This window comes from Salmo salar, chromosome ssa25 (genome assembly GCF_905237065.1).
Source record: "Salmo salar chromosome ssa25, Ssal_v3.1, whole genome shotgun sequence".
Classification (NCBI taxonomy): domain Eukaryota; kingdom Metazoa; phylum Chordata; class Actinopteri; order Salmoniformes; family Salmonidae; genus Salmo; species Salmo salar.
This window is the reverse complement of record NC_059466.1, coordinates 9,643,619-9,662,809: the sequence shown is the minus strand read 5'-3', so window position 1 is coordinate 9,662,809 and position 19,191 is coordinate 9,643,619. Positions and strand designations below refer to the sequence as shown.

Genomic DNA, 19,191 nt, shown 5'->3' with positions numbered 1-19,191 from the left:
TCATTAATTTCTCTCAGCCAATCACCAGTCATTTGTGTAAGTGCTGTCCTTGTTGAATGTCCTTCCCTACAAGGGTGCTGAAAGTCTGTCAATTTGTTTACTGTAAAATAGCTTCTATATGGTCAAACACCGTTTTTTCTGAAAGTATTCTAAGGGTTGTTTACAGGCTGATTGGTCGGCTATTTGGCCAGTTAAGGGGGCCTTACTATTGTTAGGTAGGGGAATAACATTTGCTTCCCTCCAGGGCTTAGGGCATGCTTTTTAGAAGGCTTAAATGTGAAGATATGGCAAATAGGAGTGATTTTCCATTCAAGTTGTCAGACTCTGGTGGCTTGTCATTGTTGATAGACAATGATTTTTTTCACCTCTTCCACACTTACTTTATGGAATTGAAAATGTACAGTGCTTGTCTTTCATAATTTGGTCTGATATGTAGTGTCAGCGTTTGTTGCTGGTATGTCATGCATGTTTGCTGATCTTGCCAATGAAAAAAATCTTAATGTAGTTGGCAATATCAGTGGGTTTTGTGATGAATGAGCCATCTGATCCAATGGATGATGGCGCGGCGTTTGCCTTTTTGCCCAAAATGTATTTTAAGGTGATCCCAAGCTTTTTATTTTATCGTTCTTTGTTTCATAGTGTAGTTTCTTCTTTTTATTCAGTTTAGTCACAAGATTTCTCAAGTTGCAGTACCTTTGCCAATCGGTTGTACAGCCAGACCTATTTGCCATCTCTTTTGCCTCATCCCTCTCAACCATCCATTTTTTTCAATTCCTCATCAATCCTCGGGGATTTAACAGTTTTTGCAGTCATTTTCTTAATGGGTGCATTGGGATGTGCAGCGTCTGGTTGCTTGCCATTACACACCACGGTCCAACAAATATTCTTCACATCACATCAACAACATAGGAATCACTACAGAACTTATTGTATGACCTCTTATACACAATATTAGGCCCAGACTTTGGTACTTTGGTTTTCCTAGATATGGCTACTATATTGTGATCACTACATCCGATGGTTTGGATTCTGCTTTCAAACTAATTTCTGCAACATCAATAAAGATATGATCAATACATGTTGTTGATTTCATTCCTGTACTGTTTGTAACTACCCTGGTAGGTTGATTGATAACCTGAACCAGGTTGTAGGCACTAGTTACAGTTTGAAGCTTTCTCTTGAGTGAACAGCCTGATGAAAGCCAGTCAATATTTAAATCACCCAGAAAGTATGCCTCTATTGATATCACATACATTATCAAGCATTTCACACATGTTATCCAGATACTGACTGTTTTCACTTGGTCTATAGCAGCTTCCCACCAGAAGGGGCTTTAGGTGAGGCAGATGAACCTGTAGCCACATTACTTCAACAGTATTTAACGAGATCCTCTCTAAGCTTTACAGGAATGTGGTTCTGAATATTAACAGCCACACCTCCACCTTTGGCATTTGTCTTTTCTGTAGATCTTATAACCATATGTTGCTACCAAAATCATCAAAGGTATTATCTAAGTGAGTTTCAGAGATTGTCTCAATATAAATGTCATCTGTTACTTACTAGTTATTGATTTCATGAACCTTGTTTCTTAAGCCACACATGTTAACGTAGGATATTTTTCTCTTTTCTGGGATGCTTGATTGCTTTACTGGAAAGCTTGGCAGAGGTAGACATGCTCAGGTTATTTTTATTAGTGCAGGATGAGCTGCACACAGTGGACTTCCTACTAGGGCACACCACCTCAGTGCTAACAGTATTACTCTGGTTCATAGGCATATGATTACTGCATACAATAGCTGTAGGATCAGCAGAGGCATTCAGGGCAGTAAGAGGGATATAAATTAGGTTACTTACATTGTGTCTTCCAATGCCCCTGGGTTAATGTAGATTTGCTGAAGCATTATGACAACTCAGCAACCCAATGATGAGGATTAAATGCACTGGACATGGGTCATTGATAATTAATTGTCTCAACGCAGCCTAATAATGCTGTAAAAGGATCCAGGAACCCAAATGATTTGGGTGGATTTCATCCTCCTCGTAAATACGAGCTTTGTTTCCAGAAGGTATCAAAATTGTCAATAAATGTTACACCAACCGAGCTGCAATAGTCTCGTAGCCAGTTATGGAGGGCTGAAAGTCTGCTGGACCGTTCAATGCCACGATTTAGGGAGGGCAGAGGGCCAGCTATTGTGGGGCGTTTGTTGGTGTCAAGTAGAGACCCAATCAGTTCTTCAAATCCAACTTGAGCTGTTCTGAGCTGCCCTTTATCATGTAATTTGACCCTACATGAACTATGACAATACCAGCCCCCGGTGACTGACTCACAGCCTCGGGAAGCAACCTGGTGATATCCTGAACTTTTGCCCCAGGAAAACACAAATGATCCTCTTGGATGTTTTGATAGGAAGCATTTAAAGATGCGATAGTGTCATAGAATCCTTATTCAATTCAAGCAGCTTGGTGATCATTTTTTTCTTCATGAAGAGTAATAAATCATTTCTTTAGCTGCATCAAGTTCAATACATTTTTCACAAATGAAGGTATCCATCGGACCTTTCCCCGTGACGACAACGAACATGTAGCGGATTATACATTTTAATAGCATGCAAGTCCCCAGTAGATTCAAATCAGTTTTCACCCCCCCGGATACTTAGATGCTCCCTCCATGGCCTCGGACGCCCCCACCAGCCCCCCGCAACTGTGTTTGTCTGTCTCTCGTTGAATGTGAAGAGCGAGAGAAAAGCGCAGGGGGGCGGGGGATCTCTGGGTCGGTTGTCAGTGGCGGGTCGCCAGCTGTTCCTTGCTACACATCGGCCCGGCTGTGTGTTAGCGTTCTGTGTAGCCTCTCAGAGCTGTGTTGGGCGTGTCCCCAGTGTAGTTCTTGCATTCACGCACAGTGAAGGATAAAACGTTTAAAATAATACTGAAGGATTAATCCATCTGTCTTGTCCTTGTCGTCGTCCCCGTCCCCCGTCCCCCCCACAGACCAAGGAGACCGACACCCCAACCGGAAGGCGCGGGGCCAGCTGAGGACCAAAATAGAGTCTGGGGAGGGGACCATCCCCGTGAGGACCAGCAACACCATCCAGACATGGGACGGGGTGCTGCAGGGAGAGAGGCTGCTCACCATGTCCTGCAGTGACAAGATCGCAAGGTAACCTGGCCGTTGTGGCCCCTTTTGCTATCTCTTTCACCACATATTCTCCCCCAAAGCCAACAAGATTGTGAGACACCATGTAGGTTTGATAAGTGGTATGGTCCAGGATGTTTCAATTTAGGAATTTAATTGGACATTAAACAGTGAATATGAATTTGACTCCAATTCTTGCCCATTACTTACTCAAACCTTAGTCAGTAAGCTGCTCTTATGGTCGATACAGCTATATTTTATGGCCCACGTATAGAGGTAAGATTGTGAAGGTGTCCGTACACCCATTTATAAAGAAAGACAGAGGGTGATTGAATTTGATGTTTTCAGCTAGTTTTGTTTAGATTGGCCTATGATACAATGCAGAAATGTCATCCAATACATAAGAACAAAAATAATCTTGTTAAAATGAATAATGGAGGATTGCAATGTTGCCTAGTGGGCTGGTTTTCTAGAGCAGTTAGTCTTTGTTTTATATGTGATAGTGCTTAGCTGCTAGGCGTTATCCTGTATATCCCACTTCAGTCAGGCCCAGTCGCATTTGAATCAGGCAATGTCAGGGACAGCTGAATCGATGGGTCCAACCCAGGTATTTTCGCAGGCACCACACACAGCCCTGCTCACTGTCCACAGTCAAGGCAATGCCAACAGGAGAGTCACACTCCTAATGTTTTTGAGCATGCAATAATGGCCCAGCTGCTATACTATGTAACACAAAAATCGAAGTCAAAAGAAAACACGATGACAGTATACAAATAGCATGTGCACTGACCTAGCTTATAACCTGATTTAGAGCAAGGCATAGAAAGTGTCACCACTTTACAGAACAGACTACCCTCCAGTTCTCTACACAACACATCCTCTCCCAACATGACCATGGCAACAAAAAGGTAAAAAATGCACTTCCTACCATCTCTCTTGGAAACGAATGATTAATGACTTGGCAATGGTCATTTAGCTAAATGAACTAGCGTTGTTTCACCTAGCCCTCAGTGTTCTTTCCCTGCGGTTTGTGTGTTTTTTGTTGTTGTTTTTTTACACCATTCTCCTTTGATTACATGGCCTGCCTCACGGCACTAATGCACAATATGGATGACTAGTTCTTCCTATTCCCGGCTAGTTAAAGGGACTCATTAGAAGTGTTACTCTCCAGATTCATTTTTTTCTTTGAAAAAGCAACTGATTGTGAAGGCCTTCAAAAAGCCCCAATCACTTCAGTGTGCTAAGGGAGAGTGGTGATCAAGCTCAAGTGTGTGTGTGTGTGTGTGTGTGTATGCATGCATGCGAGTGTGCAAGTTCATGCATGTGTATGGCCAAAGAGCGGAGCACTATTTTTGTCTGATTTGATTGTGCGCCCCAGAACCTCCATGGCCACTGGCGCTAGCTGCTATTCATAAAGGGCTAAATCACGTTCATCAAGTAAGGTGGGTGGGGAGGAAGGACTGAACAACAGTAATGATACAGTCCAACGATCAACCCCCATTGCATATGGAAGATGTCCCTGCTGAGGGCTAATGGAAAACTGAAGGTCTCCTAGCCTTGTCTGACTGCGACTCCAGTCTGTGTCTTAATTTCACACACTCTCACACACACTGCCTCGGGTCAGGAGGAGACCGGAGCAGCAGTTATCAGAGCTGTTTGTCAGGGTCTCGTTTCTGTCGTCTGGTAATGGTATTTTTACTCCGTCTGCCTGTCTGTCCTTTTTGAAGTCGTCTCTCTCCAAGGCAATTGGCATAAACGCTTTATAGAGAGTGTGGAAGGAAATTGATGGGAGAGATGGCACTGCTAATGTAACAACACCGAATGTAGAGTGAAATAAATAAAATTGGATATTTCAGAGTCAGTGCCCATTCCTAAGTTGTGTGCATGCATTTGCACGTGTGCACGCATTTGTGTGTTTTTGTGCGTGTGTGTGTGCACTTGTATGCATGCATATTTGTGTACATGTGCATACTAAATGTGTGTGCTCCTCTGTTGCAGATGGAACGTGGTGGGCATCCAGGGCTCTCTGATGAGCTACTTCACGGAGCCAATCTACTTCTCCAGCATCATCCTGGGCAGCCTGTACCACGCCGACCACCTCTCCCGGGCTATGTACCAGCGCATCGCCGACATCGAGGACCTGCCCCAACAGTTCAGCCTCAACAGGCCTCTACTGAGTGGTCAGTACCCTTCATCTTTACACCATGCCAAGGAACACACACACTACACTAACTCATGTGGCACCGCATGCAAACACATTCAAACACTCCAGTACTTTCAACACTGCTTTTAGGTGGCTTGGAGCAGACTAGTTGTCCTCTGTCTTTTTCCTCACACTTTACCTTTGAAGCCTAATAAAACCGGACACTGTGACTCTGTGGGCTAACCCCACAGTAGGCACAAGGGTAAACACCAATCATGTATAAATGTCTATGGAAAATACCCAGCAGGAAAACAGAAAGGAAAAGGCCGCACACTGCTGCTCATGCTCCCAGGTGATATTTATTTACAACGTTTCGACCCAGCAGGACCATGGGTAATCAGATATTTTACATTTTAGTCATTTAGCAGACGCTCTTACCCAGAGCGACTTACAGTAGTGATTGCATCCATTTCATTTCATGCATTTTTTTCCTTTTTTGTACAGGCCCCCCGTGGGAATCGAACCCACAACCCTGGCGTTGCACACACCATGCTGGCGTTGCAAACACCATGCTCTACCAACTGAGCCACAGGGAAGGCCTGTGATTAGATATGATTAGAGGTTCCCAACCTTTTTTCCTCAGAGCTCCCATATTGAGAGAGCCTATATTAAATACCCCACCAGCTTGATTTTGTTCAAATTTAGGGAAATAGGAAATGTTCTGTTTTGAAGCTCATTTCCTGCTATTCTATTTAGTTTAATAAGAGTCTTGACATCTTTTAGGTAGACTAGTTAACCCTTTACACTCATGGGAATTGGCCTACATGGATAGGGCTAAATGGAAATGTTTCTTACAGAAGTAATATGAAAAGCATATGCATAACCATGGTAGCAATTGAAAGGGAACAGTTTGGAGACGATGGGGAAATGATTAGACCAAAAGGTGAGAACAGCAGTTTACCTGACAGAGGACTGATTTTATGTACGTTTTACATTTACTGTACTTTTTGCCACGTTTGTTGATAACGAAATCTGAAATCTGAAAATACTCTGGATACATTCAGTAACATGATAAGAATATTCCTGGAAAATCTGCGGTAGTTGCAACATAAGACATTAAAATGACAAGGGTTTGAGTGAGAGGACTAACTGGCCATACTCTTCTCCAAAGTGTGTGTCGTTCCTTAGTTATTTGAATGACTTCTTGACTCAAAGGAGAGTCTTCAACTGTAAGGTGCTTGCTCTCGTTGAGGAAATGGAGCAAGTAGATGTGTATTATATATTTTTTTTAAACAAGACCCTGCATCCCTGTCATAACACACTTACTGTTGTTGTTTACCCAGTATAAAAAAACGGTCAATTAGAAATCGCAATCTGGGTCAGGTGGGCATCATTTGACAGCTTCTTCTATTGCCAACATGATCAGCTAAGTTATAAAATACGATATTACAGTGTTAGGCTTTCACAATGCTATTCAGGGAAGCCGATCACATACTGAACAAAAATATAAATGCAACGTGCAACAATTTAAACAATTTTACTGAGTTACAGTTCATATAAGGAAATATAAGGCCTTGCTCGACACTGGGTGGGCCTGTCTCCCAAGTGGGTGGGCATATGCCCACCTAATATTCATTAGGCCCTAATCTATGGATTTCACATGACTTGACAGGGGCGCAGCCATTGGTGGGCATATGCCCACCCACTTGGGAGACTGGCCCACCTAGTGTCAAGCAAGGCCTAGCCAATCAGAATTAGTTTTTCAGAAGTACTCCTCCAGTTTCATCAGCTGTCCGGGTGGCTGATCTCAGATGATCCGGCTTCTTCACCTGCGGGATGTGGAGGTCCTGGGCTGGTGTGGTTACACCTGGTCTGCGGTTGTGAGGCCGGTTGGGTGTACTGTCAAATTCTCTAAAACGACGTTGGAGGCGGCTTATGGTAGAGAAAGTAACATTAAATTCTATGGCAACAGCTCTGGTGGACATTCCTGCAGTCAGCATGCCAATTGCACACTCCCTCAACTTGAGACATCTGTGTTGTGTGACAAAACTGCACAGAGTGGTCTTTTATTGTCATTAGCACAAGGTGCACCTGTGTAATAATCAGCTTCTTGATATGCCACACCTTTCAGGTAGATGGATTATCTTGGCAAAGGACAAATGTTCACTAACAGAGTTGTAAACACATTTCTGCAAAACATTTGAGAGAAATACGCTTTTTGTGCGTTTGAAATATTTCTGGGATCTTTTATTTCAGCTCATGAAACATGGGACCAACACTTTACGTGTTGCGTTTATATTTTTGTTCTGTATAATTTTGGTGCACATAGAATGCTGTCATGAGTGCGTTCAGGTGACAGGCTCATTCTGTTCAGAACAACCCAGGGTATGACTACATGTCATCTTGTAACTATACATCAAACATAGTGATCATAAACTTGGACACTGTATATGACATGAGTTTTATGATGTGGAAATGTGAAGTGCACATTTGGACTCACGGGTGTTTGGCTTGCTTGTATGACATCAGCTGTATTTATTATAATTCTCAATGTCTCATTTTTCAAAATACATAGTCCTCTTAATTTACAGCATTTCCCTCACTCAGACAACAACAAATTTGCAAAAGCTGCCCAATTAGTGGGAGGGATCAGGGTAATGTCCGGGAGACCCATGAGGTGTCGCACAATTGTCCCAGTGTCGGCCGGGTTAGGGGAGGGTTTGGCCGGCATGTCCTTGTCCCATCGCGCTCTAGCGACTCCTTGTGGCGGGCAAGGCGCATGCACGCTGAGTTCAATCGCCAGTTGTACGGTGTTTGCTCTGACACATTGGTGCAGCTGGCTTCTGGGTTAAGCGAGCAGTGTGTTCAAGAATGGCTCTCTCCGGATGGGAGTTGTAGCAATTGAACAAGACTAACTACCAATTGGATATCACGAAATTGGGGAGAAAAAGGGGAGAAAAATTGCTTCTTGACAAACCACTCGCTTAACCCGGAAACATGAAGCCTGCCCTGAAAAAAGTTTAGGAAAAAAAATTGTATCTGATATGATGGCCTCGGGCAGGGGCGTAGCCAGTATTTTTGGGGGGATAGGCCTATAAAAATTTGGATAGGCATTTTTTCTACTTAATTTATTTTGCGACGTGCACCATATATTATTTCGTAATACAATAATTTTATACTAGTACATTGTACTTGGAGCAACCTTGTTACATATACAAATAATTACCTATCCCAGCATATTAAAATAAGACAGTAACTTCAGACCAGTTGCCAGCATAAAACTCATCTTCAGATGCACTTTAATCTCGATGGGCAAACAAGCCTATATTTGATGTTACAATTTCTACCACGGTGGGCAGTAGTACTATAAAATGGTACCTTACCTTCAGTAGACGTATCATAAGGCGTGACCTACATCCCAAGGCGCAGACGGCAAGGCTTTGAGTTGAATATGGTGATGATTTCATCATAATCCAATGTATCTGTCAGTTCATGCTCAAAAGACAGCAAACTGAAGTGGTTCAGCCGGGCGCTTGTCATTGATGTGCGAAGACAATTTTTTTTTATACTAGTTGTTGTTGAGAAAAGTCTCCACACTGCATGATGTCATTGGAAGTGTGACAATGATCCTTAACAGAGATGATATATTAAGGAAAATATCATCAGGGCAGCTGTCAAGTACACTCATTATGGAGGAAAAGTCACTCTTTCCCATGTTCATTTTTCGACATCAACTGCTGAATTAAAACAGTGGATTCAGCATCCTCAATTGATATTGCATAATGATCGCATGTGGTCTTCAGCTGCTCTTTAAGGCCGCAGGTTTGGGATTCTTTGGAAAAGGAGACTGCCGCTTGCATGATCCCGTATGTGTCTTCTTGAAATCTTGAGTTCAACTCAGTAATCTGTCTGTCTAGAATTTTGTTCCAAAGTTGCCTCAGGTCACAGTCACTCTTGATGCTGGATGTTTTCCCTAATGAAGTTGTGACTACACTGGCTGCCAATTTTACAGGCAGTTTTCTTTGCTGTGATGCGCTCACATCCCAATTACTAATATCATGCTTAATCATTTCTTCAATTAAGTCAGGGAGACTTTGATAAAGTTCTCAAGCTGTCTCTGAACGTAGAAAAGCTGCTTTTTTTTAAACCAATACAGTCCGTCACAGATGACGTAGAGCTTTGTAATCCCTTCGCAGCAAAACCACTAGTGTCAAACTATTTACTAAACGTGACATACAGAAATAAAAACGTATTGTTCTGGATTTGTTGTAAAAGGGCATCGGCTTCTAATTTGGTTTGTCCACAAGCATCTGAAAACTCTGCAAGAACCTCTAAAATGACATCTAGCAGTCCCGACACTTTTGCCCCGGTGCACAGAACCAAATTCAGACGGGACGGTGGGAGTTGCAATGCACATATACCGCTTGCTTAAATGTTTGCTTTAGTAGGACATGTACCCCTCTGTTCCCTGACATGACTGAAGCGCCATCGAAACAAAAACCCACGCACAGAGTGGGATCCAACTCCAGGGGTTGCAACACTTCAAGTATTTTCCGAGAAATTCATTGTGCAGACAAATCCACGCTTTCCATAAACCCAACAGCTCTTTCTTTAATCATTCCAGCATGAATGTATCGGATGCACACAGCAATAAGTTCTCATTTAGATTGATCTTTATATTAATCTGCTAGTATGGCAAAATACGTGGAAGGCGCAGAATGAACTTAATCTTTTATCCTCCACAGTAACAATGATGCTGCACACTCCATCAACTCGTTCTGAATTTCGGGGCTAATAAGCGTGGCATTGCGAGGTAGCTCATTTAAGCTTGTTTTTGTATACTTTGAGATGAAATTGAAGATTTCAAACAAGTTACCTCTGTTGATTCTCTTCGGTTTCTCTATGCCCTCTGAGTGGAATATCCTGCTGTGCACACATTAGAACAATATCTATGACCACTTTAACATGTGCACGGTTTCTTTCTATAACATCCATGTTTGCATCACCATGCATTTGGTTCAACACAGTCCCACGACGTCCCATGGGTCGCCTTGTAGGATTCAAATTTTGCAAGGGCACTAGCATGTAATTTGCTATTCTCGTGTTTGCAGCAAGCATTTCTTGTGAGTTTACAGTTTATAAATCCATCTTGTATGAATCTGAATTCAACATTTGCCCCAGGTTGACAGGCTGGTTCATCAACGGCAGACAAAACTGTCGTTGGACCTACTGCAGGTTCACCCCAGCCCGCAGCATCAAGAACGAGAGGAGACAATGGGGTAGGCAAGCATGCCTGGCTCAACGTGGCATTGGCAGTTGTGATGGCGATTGCAGTTGTTTCTTTCCTGACACCAGCTGTTAATGTCTCATTCTGGAAGCTATCGGTAGATTGATCCAAATTATTTTATGGCAGGCACTCCTACTCCTTCAGATGTTTAAAAAATATATAAAAAAATACAGTAGCAATCGACATTTGGTTTGCCATTGCTAGAACTACTAAATTACCTTAGCTGGTGAGTCAATTCGAGTAACCTAGCGTTACAAAGTTTAGCCATATGACGTTGCCAGGTTGTTGAGGTAAACCACAGTGTAAGCCTTCCCCGTAGCTCAGTTGGTAGAGCATGGTGTTTGCAACGCCAGGGTTGTGGGTTCGATTCCCACGGGGGGCCAAGTACAAAAAGAAGAAAAAAAAAAAAAAAAAAAATTGTATGAAATGAAAATGAAATGTATGCATTCACTACTGTAAGTCGCTCTGGATAAGAGCGTCTGCTAAATGACTAAAATGTAAATGTAAAAATGTGTGAAAAAAAAAATGGAACCAATAGTTGGAAGCCAACTTGATTGAGATGGACTATTTCTTTGTTACATTATAAAATTATCCATAGAAAATAAATCTCACATGCGTTTCTTTTAAAAATGTAATAAAATAAAACAATTTGTATTGAATAATTTCTGGGACAATTATTGGGTAGGCCTGAGATCAGTGGCTATGCCGCTAGTCTCGGGTATGTGTAATTATAACTGATTTGCCCATAAGGACCAATGCAGACCCAGTAGAGAGAGAGAAATAACATTTAGGAGATTATCTAATCAATAGATACAGTTGAAGTCGGAAGTTTACATACACTTTAGCCAAATACATTTAAACTCAGTTTTTCACAATTCCTGACATTTAATCCTAGTAAAAATTCCCTGTCTTAGGTCAGTTAGGATCACCACTTTATTTTAAGAATGTGAAATGTCAGAATAATAGTAGAGAGAATTATTTATTTCAGCTTTTATTTCTTTCATCACAATCCCAGTGGGTCCGAAGTTGACATAAACTCAATTAGTACTGGCCACCCCTCATAGCCTGGTTCCTCTCTAGGTTTCTTCCTAGGTTCTGGTCTTTCCATGGAGTTTTTCCTAGCCACCGTGCTTCCACACCTGCATTGCTTGCTGTTTGGGGTTTTAGGCTGGGTTTCTGTACAGCACTTTGTGACATCAGCTGATGTAAGAAGGGCTTTATAAATCAATTTGATTGATTGATATTTGGTAGCATTGCCCTTTTAAATTGTTTAATTTGGGTGAAACGTTTCGGGAGCCTTCCACAAGCTTCCCACAATAAGTTGGGTGAATTTTGGCCCATTCCTCCTGACAGAGCTGGTGTAACTGAGTCAAGTTTTTAGGCCTCCTCCCATTTGCGACCAAGCTTTAACTTCCTGACTGATGTCTTGAGATGTTGCTTCAATATATCCACATAATTTTCCATCCTCATGATGCCATCTCTTTTGTGAAGCGCACCAGTCCCTCCAGCAGCAAAGCACCCCCACAACATGATGATGCCACCCCCGTGATTCACGGTTGGGATGGTGTTCTTCGGCTTGCAAGCATCCCCCTTTCTCCTCCAAACATAACAATGGTCATTATGGCCAAACAGTTATATTTTTGTTTCATAAGACCAGACGACATTTCTCCAAAAAGTACGATCTTTGTCCCCATGTGCAGTTGCAAACCATAGTCTGGCTTTTTTATGGTGGTTTTGGAGCAGTAGTTTCTTCCTTGCTTAGCGGCCTTTCAGGTTATGTCGATATAGGACTCGTTTTACTGTGGATATAGATACTTTTATACCTGTTTCCTCCAGCATCTTCACAAGGTCCTTTACTGTTGTTCTGGGATTGATTTGCACTTTTCGCACCAAAGCACGTTCATTTCCAGGAGACAGAACGCGTCTCCTTCCTGAGGGGTATGACGGCTGTGTGGTCCCATGGTGTTTATACTTGCGTACTCTTGTTTGTACAGATGATCGTGGTACCTTCAGGCGTTTGGAAATTATTCCTAAGAATGTCTTGGCTGATTTCTTTAGATTTTCCCATGATGTCAAGCAAAGAGGCACTGAGTTTGAAGGTAGGCCTTGAAATACATCCACAGGTATACCTCCAATTGACTCTAATGATGTCAATTAGCCTATCAAAAGCTTCTAAAGCCATGACATAATTTTCTGGAATTTTCCAAGCTGTTTAAAGGCACAGTCAACTTAGTGTATGTGAACTTCTGACCAACTGGAATTGTGATATAGTGAACTATAAGTGAAGTAATCTGTCTGTGAACAATTGTTGGAAAAATGACTTGTGTCATGCACAAAGTAGATGTCCTAACCGACTTGCCAAAAACATAGTTTGTTAACAAGAAATTTGTGGAGTGATTGAAAAACGAGTTTTAATGACTCAAACCTAAGTGTATGTAAACTTCCGACTTCAGCTGTAGTGTGTCACTCTACCCAGAGTGGGTGACAATGCAGTTAGGTAATGAAAGTTCACTTCCTTATGTTATAAAATACAAAGACAAATATGATTATTCATGTTCTGAATCGTTCAGTGGGGTCTTCCTCTTAACATATCATTAGCTAACATTGTATCCAAAAAGTCTGATTTCGTTACCCAATACCGTGCATTCAGAAAGTATTCAGACCCCTTGACTTTTTCCACATTTTCTTAAGTAACAGCCTTATTCTAAAATTGATTACATCATTTTTTCCCTCAATCTACACACATTACCCCATAATGACAAAGCAAAAACAGGTTAGAAATTTCTGCAAATGTATTCAAAATAAAAAACTTCACATTTACATAATTATTCAGACCCTTTACTCAGAACTTTGTTGAAGCACCTTTGGCAGGGATTACAGCCTCAAGTCTTCTTGGGTATGACGCTACAAGCATGGCACACTTGTATTTGGGGAGTTTCTCCCATTCTTCTCTGCAGATCCTCTCAAGCTCTTGTCAGGTTGGATGGGGAGTGTCGCTGCACAGCTATTTTCTGGTCTCTCCAGAGATGTTCGATTGGGTTCAAGTCCGGGCTCTGGCTGAGCCACTCAAGGACATTCAGAGACTTGTCCCGAAGCCACTCCTGCGTTGCCTAGGCTGTGTGCTTAGGGTTGTTGTCTTGTTGGAAGGTGAACCTTCACCCCAGTCTGAGGTCCTGTGCGCAATGGAGCAGGTTTTCATCAAGGATCTCTATGTACTTTGCTCCATTCATCTTTCCCTCAATCCTGACGAGTCTCCCAGTCCGTACCACCACCATGCTTCACCGTAGGGATTGGTGCCAAGTTTCCTCCAGACATGATGCTTGACATTCAGGAATCTTGTTTCTCACAGTCAGAGTCCTTTAGGTGCCTTTTGGCAAAATCCAAGCGGCCTGTCATGTGCCTTTTACTGAGGAGGGGTTTCCGTCTTGCCACTCTACCATAAAGGCCTGATTGGTGGAGTGCTGCAGAGATGGTTGTCCTTCTGGAAGTTTCTCCCATCTCCACAGAGGAACTCTGGAGCTCTGTCAGAGAGACCATCAGGTTCTTGGTCAGCTCCCTGACCAAGGCCCTTCTCCCCTGATTTGGCCCGGTAGCCAGCTCAAGGAAGAGAATTTGTGGTTCCAAACTTCTTCCATTTAAGAATGATGGAGGCCACTGTGTTCTTGAGGAGCTTCAATGCTGCAGACATTTTTTGGTACCCTTCCACAGATCTGTGCCTCGACACAATCCTGTCTAGGAGCTCTACCGATAATTCCTTCGACATCATGGCTTGGTTTTTTCTCTGACATGCACTGTCAACTGTTGGACCATATATTCTACAGGTCTGTGCTTTTCCAAATCATGTCCAATCAATTGAATTTACCACAGATGGACTATCAAGTTGTATAAACACCTCAACAATGATCAATGGAAACAGGATGCACCGGAGCTCAGTTTTGAGTCTCAAAGCAAAGGGTCTGAATACTTATGTAAATAAGGATTTTTTTATTTTATGTTTTATAAATTTGCTTACATTTCTAAACCTGTTTTCGCTTTGTCATCTTGGGGTATTGTGTGTTGACTGAGGAGAAAAATATTTAATCCATTTTAGAATAATGTTGTAACGTAACAAAATGTGGAAAAAATTAAGGGGTCTGAATACTTTCCGAATGCACTGTAGATGGGTCCCCTACCGTTGTCTCATTGAAACACTTCACTTGTCATCTGGGGTGAAATTTGCTTACCTTTCCTCTGTGAATTTAAATAACTTGATTCCCTTTCTGCCAAATCGGTGGAATCCATGCAGCTGATTTGTTTTAAGGTCAAGTCTATTTAGATACTTTTCCTGTCATGATATTTCATTATATAGCCCTTCATAATGTTGTTTTGTGGCATTTGAAACCTGAGATACGTTGCAGTGTACTCGCGTTCTATAGCATATACAGATAAAATAATGTGTTCCCCCTTCTCTCCTACTGCCCAGAAAAATTCCTACACCTATTGTCAGGGTAGGGGCTAAGGAAGGGTGAGGGTTACTGTTACGGAACCAACGAGACAACCTACTTTTAACACTGGACTCACTAAGTCTAGGGGTTCTAGTCTTCCTAATCTTCCAGCCAATCAGTCAGCAGGCAGCCCAGTACACTGCAGAAGAGAAAGGAACCAAGTAGTTTAACACCTTCCACTGAAATAGGTTTTTATCCCTCCCATCCATCTCCCCTCTAGGCCCCTGCTTGGAGGAGCACATGTCCTGTGGTAGAGTTGAAGAAGCTTCATCCTGTTTTTTGACTACCATCTCTGACGGATGCTGCTAGGGCAAAGGTTATACGTCTCTGACCCTTCATGCCCTCGCTTATGTAGTAAATGCTTGAGTTCACCACGCTCACACGATGAGAAGCTTTCACTGAAACCTGAAGACTCATGTTTCCTTTAGCGCTAATGCCTAGGCTTGAGATCAGAGAGATAACACGGGCATGAGTCGCATGCCCAGTCCTATGTATGATTCCCACTTGGTCAGACGTGCTTGTCTTTAGAAAGGGAGTTAGCTACCGCTTTCACAGCTAATTCCCAGGCTCATCATGTCCTGTATTCGATTCCCAGTGGCTCAGACTTGTATGCTTACTGTTATAAAGTGGAGTTGGCCACTCACTCTATGGTTCTATTTGTGATTCCAGGCATCAGCAACGCGGAGGCGAGGCAGCCGGGCAAGGCACCCAATTTCAGCGTGAACTGGGCGGTGGGCGACCAGGCGCTGGAGGTCATTAACGCTACCACGGGCAAAGACGACATGGGGCGCGCCTCGCGCCTTTGCAAGCACGCCCTCTACAGCCGCTGGGTTCGCCTGCATTCCAAGGTACAGAATGGTCCGACACACACCAGAATGTCTCTTCTTGTCAAGGCATCTAAGTGTTTATGACAATCAGCACTGCACACAGACGGTGTGAGCAGCACAACACATTAACACCAGCTGAAACACAGATCAAGTCGTATGTTTAAACACTGTACAAGTCACTCCTCAATATTTGATTCAAAGTAGTCTTCTTATCTCAACATCTGTTTGCTCCCCTTCCCCACCCCAGCTGTCATCCACACTGAGGATCAAGGTGTCCAAGCCCAGCTCGTACCACGACGCCAAGCAGGCGGCGGTGGAGTACCACAACGCCAAGCAGACGCTCATCAAGGTCTTCCACAAGTCGGGCCTGGGGGCCTGGGTGAAGAAGCCCATCGAGCAGGACCAGTTCTCCCTCAACTCCTGATTAGGGGGTTAGGGGGAACCTCCTAACCCAACCCACTGCACCCCAACCCCTTCTTTAGGCCTGAGAAAGAGGCTCTTCGAAACTACCAGCCACTGAGACTTTGTGTCTGTGTGTGCATGTGTGCGTGCGTTTGTGTGTGCCTGCGTGCGTGTGCCTCGTGCATGCGTGTGTGTATGTCTGTCTGAGTGTTTGTGAGAAATAATGCATGTGGTCCTGGCCACCTCCCGCCGTCCCAGTCACTCTGCTCGTTCAATCTGCCCATCTAATCATGAAGTCTTGCCATTTTTAACGGGAATCCTTTTTAGTCATTGTTGTTTTATTTGCAAAACTTTACATGAAGTTGTCCATATACCATGTAGTTACTATATATGTATTTCTGTAACCAGAATGTAGAATGTACAAAGATTCTCTTTCTACTATTCAGTTAAATGTAATTACACTAGTATAAACCCAAATGCCATGTGACTTCATGGTATCTTTAACCTATTGTAGGATTTCCCCTTTTAATGTCTTATTTCATTACAATATAGCCCCTTTATTATAAGCACATATGATATTATGCTAAATACAAATCCAAAATGTTGGTTACAGTCATTCAATCATTATTCATTTGAAATCTTTTCTTTTGAACCTTTTACATCTATTTATTTATTTGTTGACATTTTTGGTCATTCAATACATTCCCATTCCATACTTGAACATTGGGCCCTGGTGGAGGCTGTCGAGGATTCCCCCTGAGTCCATTGACCTGGGGGGTTGAGGAGAGTTGTGGACGTGCTGCACGTTTTTTCTTATTGAAGTAAGCCATGGCTTTGCATGGGAATGGTGTCAGAGTTCTGCAAGTTGATTAGGTAGAGAACCACCAGGATCTGCTCGAGTGAATTTTTTTTCTGCACATGGAGCTTTGAATCATGTTTCTCTCTTTAATGTGTTTGTTTTGTTTCCTGGAGGGGGCTTAGTTTTTAGTATTGCAACTTTGGACTTTTTGTGTTTGAGAGATGGATTACACTGTAACTGAATAATGACAGGAATTCAGTACTTCTATCAATGACACTGCATAGGAGCTACATTACACCTTCTTCATAAGCATGATCCTCGTGGACATTATGCATCCATGCCCTGGGCATTTATAAATGCTTATGTCAACAACCTCGGATTGATATGTCATGGTCATGCCACACAATACAAGTCTGGTGACATAACACATCTTATGTCAGTCTGGGGTTGTTATGAAGGTGTAAAGTAGGCCATATGTCATGTAATTCATAGGAAATGCATGTCTCCAAGAGCTTATGTCATCATTTAAATAACTCTTGTAAGCAACACGATTGTTAATTGCTCATTGTGTGAGTAAACTTCCAAGAGAACACAAAGAAACGCATGAGAGATTTTACAAAGTTGAGTTTGGTACCACCCACCCACTCAATGACCAATCCGTGTTTTCTCAATCCAAGTCCTATTGGTCCATATACCTGGGTATTCTGTAAGCCCTCTTCCCCACCCTCTCCCATGTGTTCATCTTTTCTATTTCAACTATTTCTACAACATGATAAACTCTGGATGCCAGTAATGACAACTTTCTAATGTATTATCTGTGTGCTCTCCCTTATAGGCTGGTCATATACCTCTAATATCAGCATTGTACATGGCCAGTGACAAACCACAATGTAAACAGACGTACTGCAAAGGAATGATTATTATGAGGTATTCTTTAAGTTGGTGTATTTTTATATCTGATATATTTGGTTCAAAACAGCAGGGGAAGGTGCTTGGAGTCCCAGCAGTGTGTGTGTTGTATGTACACTACATGACCAAAAGTATGTGGACAACTGCTCGGCGAACATCTCATTTCAAAATCATGGGCATTAATATGGAGTTGGTCCCCTCTTTGCTGCTATAACAGCCTCCACTCTTCTGGGAAGGCTTTCAACTAGATGTTGGAACATTGCTGCAGGGACTTGCTTCCATTCAGCCACAAGAGCGTTAGTGAGGTTGGGCACTGATGTTGGGCGGTTAGACCTGGCTCGCAGTCGGCGTTCCAATTCAGCCCAAAGGTGTTTGATGGGGTTGAGGTCAAGGATCTGTGCAGGCCAGTCAAGTTCTTCCATACCGATCTCAACAAACCATTTCTGTATGTACCTCGCTTTGTGCATGGGGGTATTGTCATACTGAAACAGCAAAGGGCCTTCCCCAAATTGCCACAAAGTTGGAAGCACAGACTCATCTGTATTGTCATTGTATGCTGTAGCGTTAAGATTTCCCTTCACTGGAAGTCTGGAACTAAAGGACCTAGCCTGAACCATGAAAAACAGCCCCAGACCATTATTCCTCCTTCATCAAACTTTACAGTTGGCACTATGCATTGGGGAAGGTAGCGTACTCCTGGCATCCGCCAAACCCAGATTTGTTCATCGGACTGGTAGATGGTGAAGCGTGATTCATCACTCCAGAGAACGCGTTTTCACTGCTCCAGTCCAATGGTGGCGAGCTTTACACCACTCCATCTGACGCTTGGTGTTGCGCATGGTGATGTTAGGCTGCTCGGCCATGGAAACCCATTTCATGAAGCTCCTGAGGAACAGTTATTGTGCTGACGTTGTTTCTAGAGGCAGTTTGGAACGTGGTAGTGAGTGTTGTAACCGAGGATAGTCCCATTCTGTGAGCTTGTGTGGCCTACCACTTCGCGGTTGTTGTTGCTCAGATATTTCCACTTCACAATGACAGCACTTACAGTTGATCGGGGCAGCTCTAGCAGGGAAGAAATTTGACGAACTGACATGTTTGAAAGGTGGCATGCTATGACGGTGCCACGTTGAAAGTCACTGAGCTCTTCAGTAAGGCCATTCTACTGCCAATGTTTGTCTATTGAGAATGCATGGCTGTGTGCTCAATT

The 19,191-nt window shown here is 42.9% G+C and overlaps 1 protein-coding gene across 6 annotated transcripts in view; it reads left to right on the top strand.

Moving 5' to 3' along the window:
• LOC106586125 (double-stranded RNA-specific editase 1) overlaps positions 1-16,440 on the top strand; it is a 196,831-nt gene extending 180,391 nt beyond the window's left edge. For all 6 annotated transcript variants that reach the window (XM_014173014.2, XM_014173015.2, XM_014173013.2 and 3 more), the window contains 4 exons: positions 2,989-3,157; positions 5,132-5,313; positions 15,717-15,895; positions 16,122-16,440. In XM_014173014.2, coding sequence (XP_014028489.1) covers positions 2,989-3,157; positions 5,132-5,313; positions 15,717-15,895; positions 16,122-16,298 — 707 coding nt within the window. In that variant the 3' untranslated portion in view covers positions 16,299-16,440. The remainder of the gene's footprint in view (positions 1-2,988; positions 3,158-5,131; positions 5,314-15,716; positions 15,896-16,121) is intronic.
• The last annotated feature ends 2,751 nt before the right edge of the window (positions 16,441-19,191 follow it).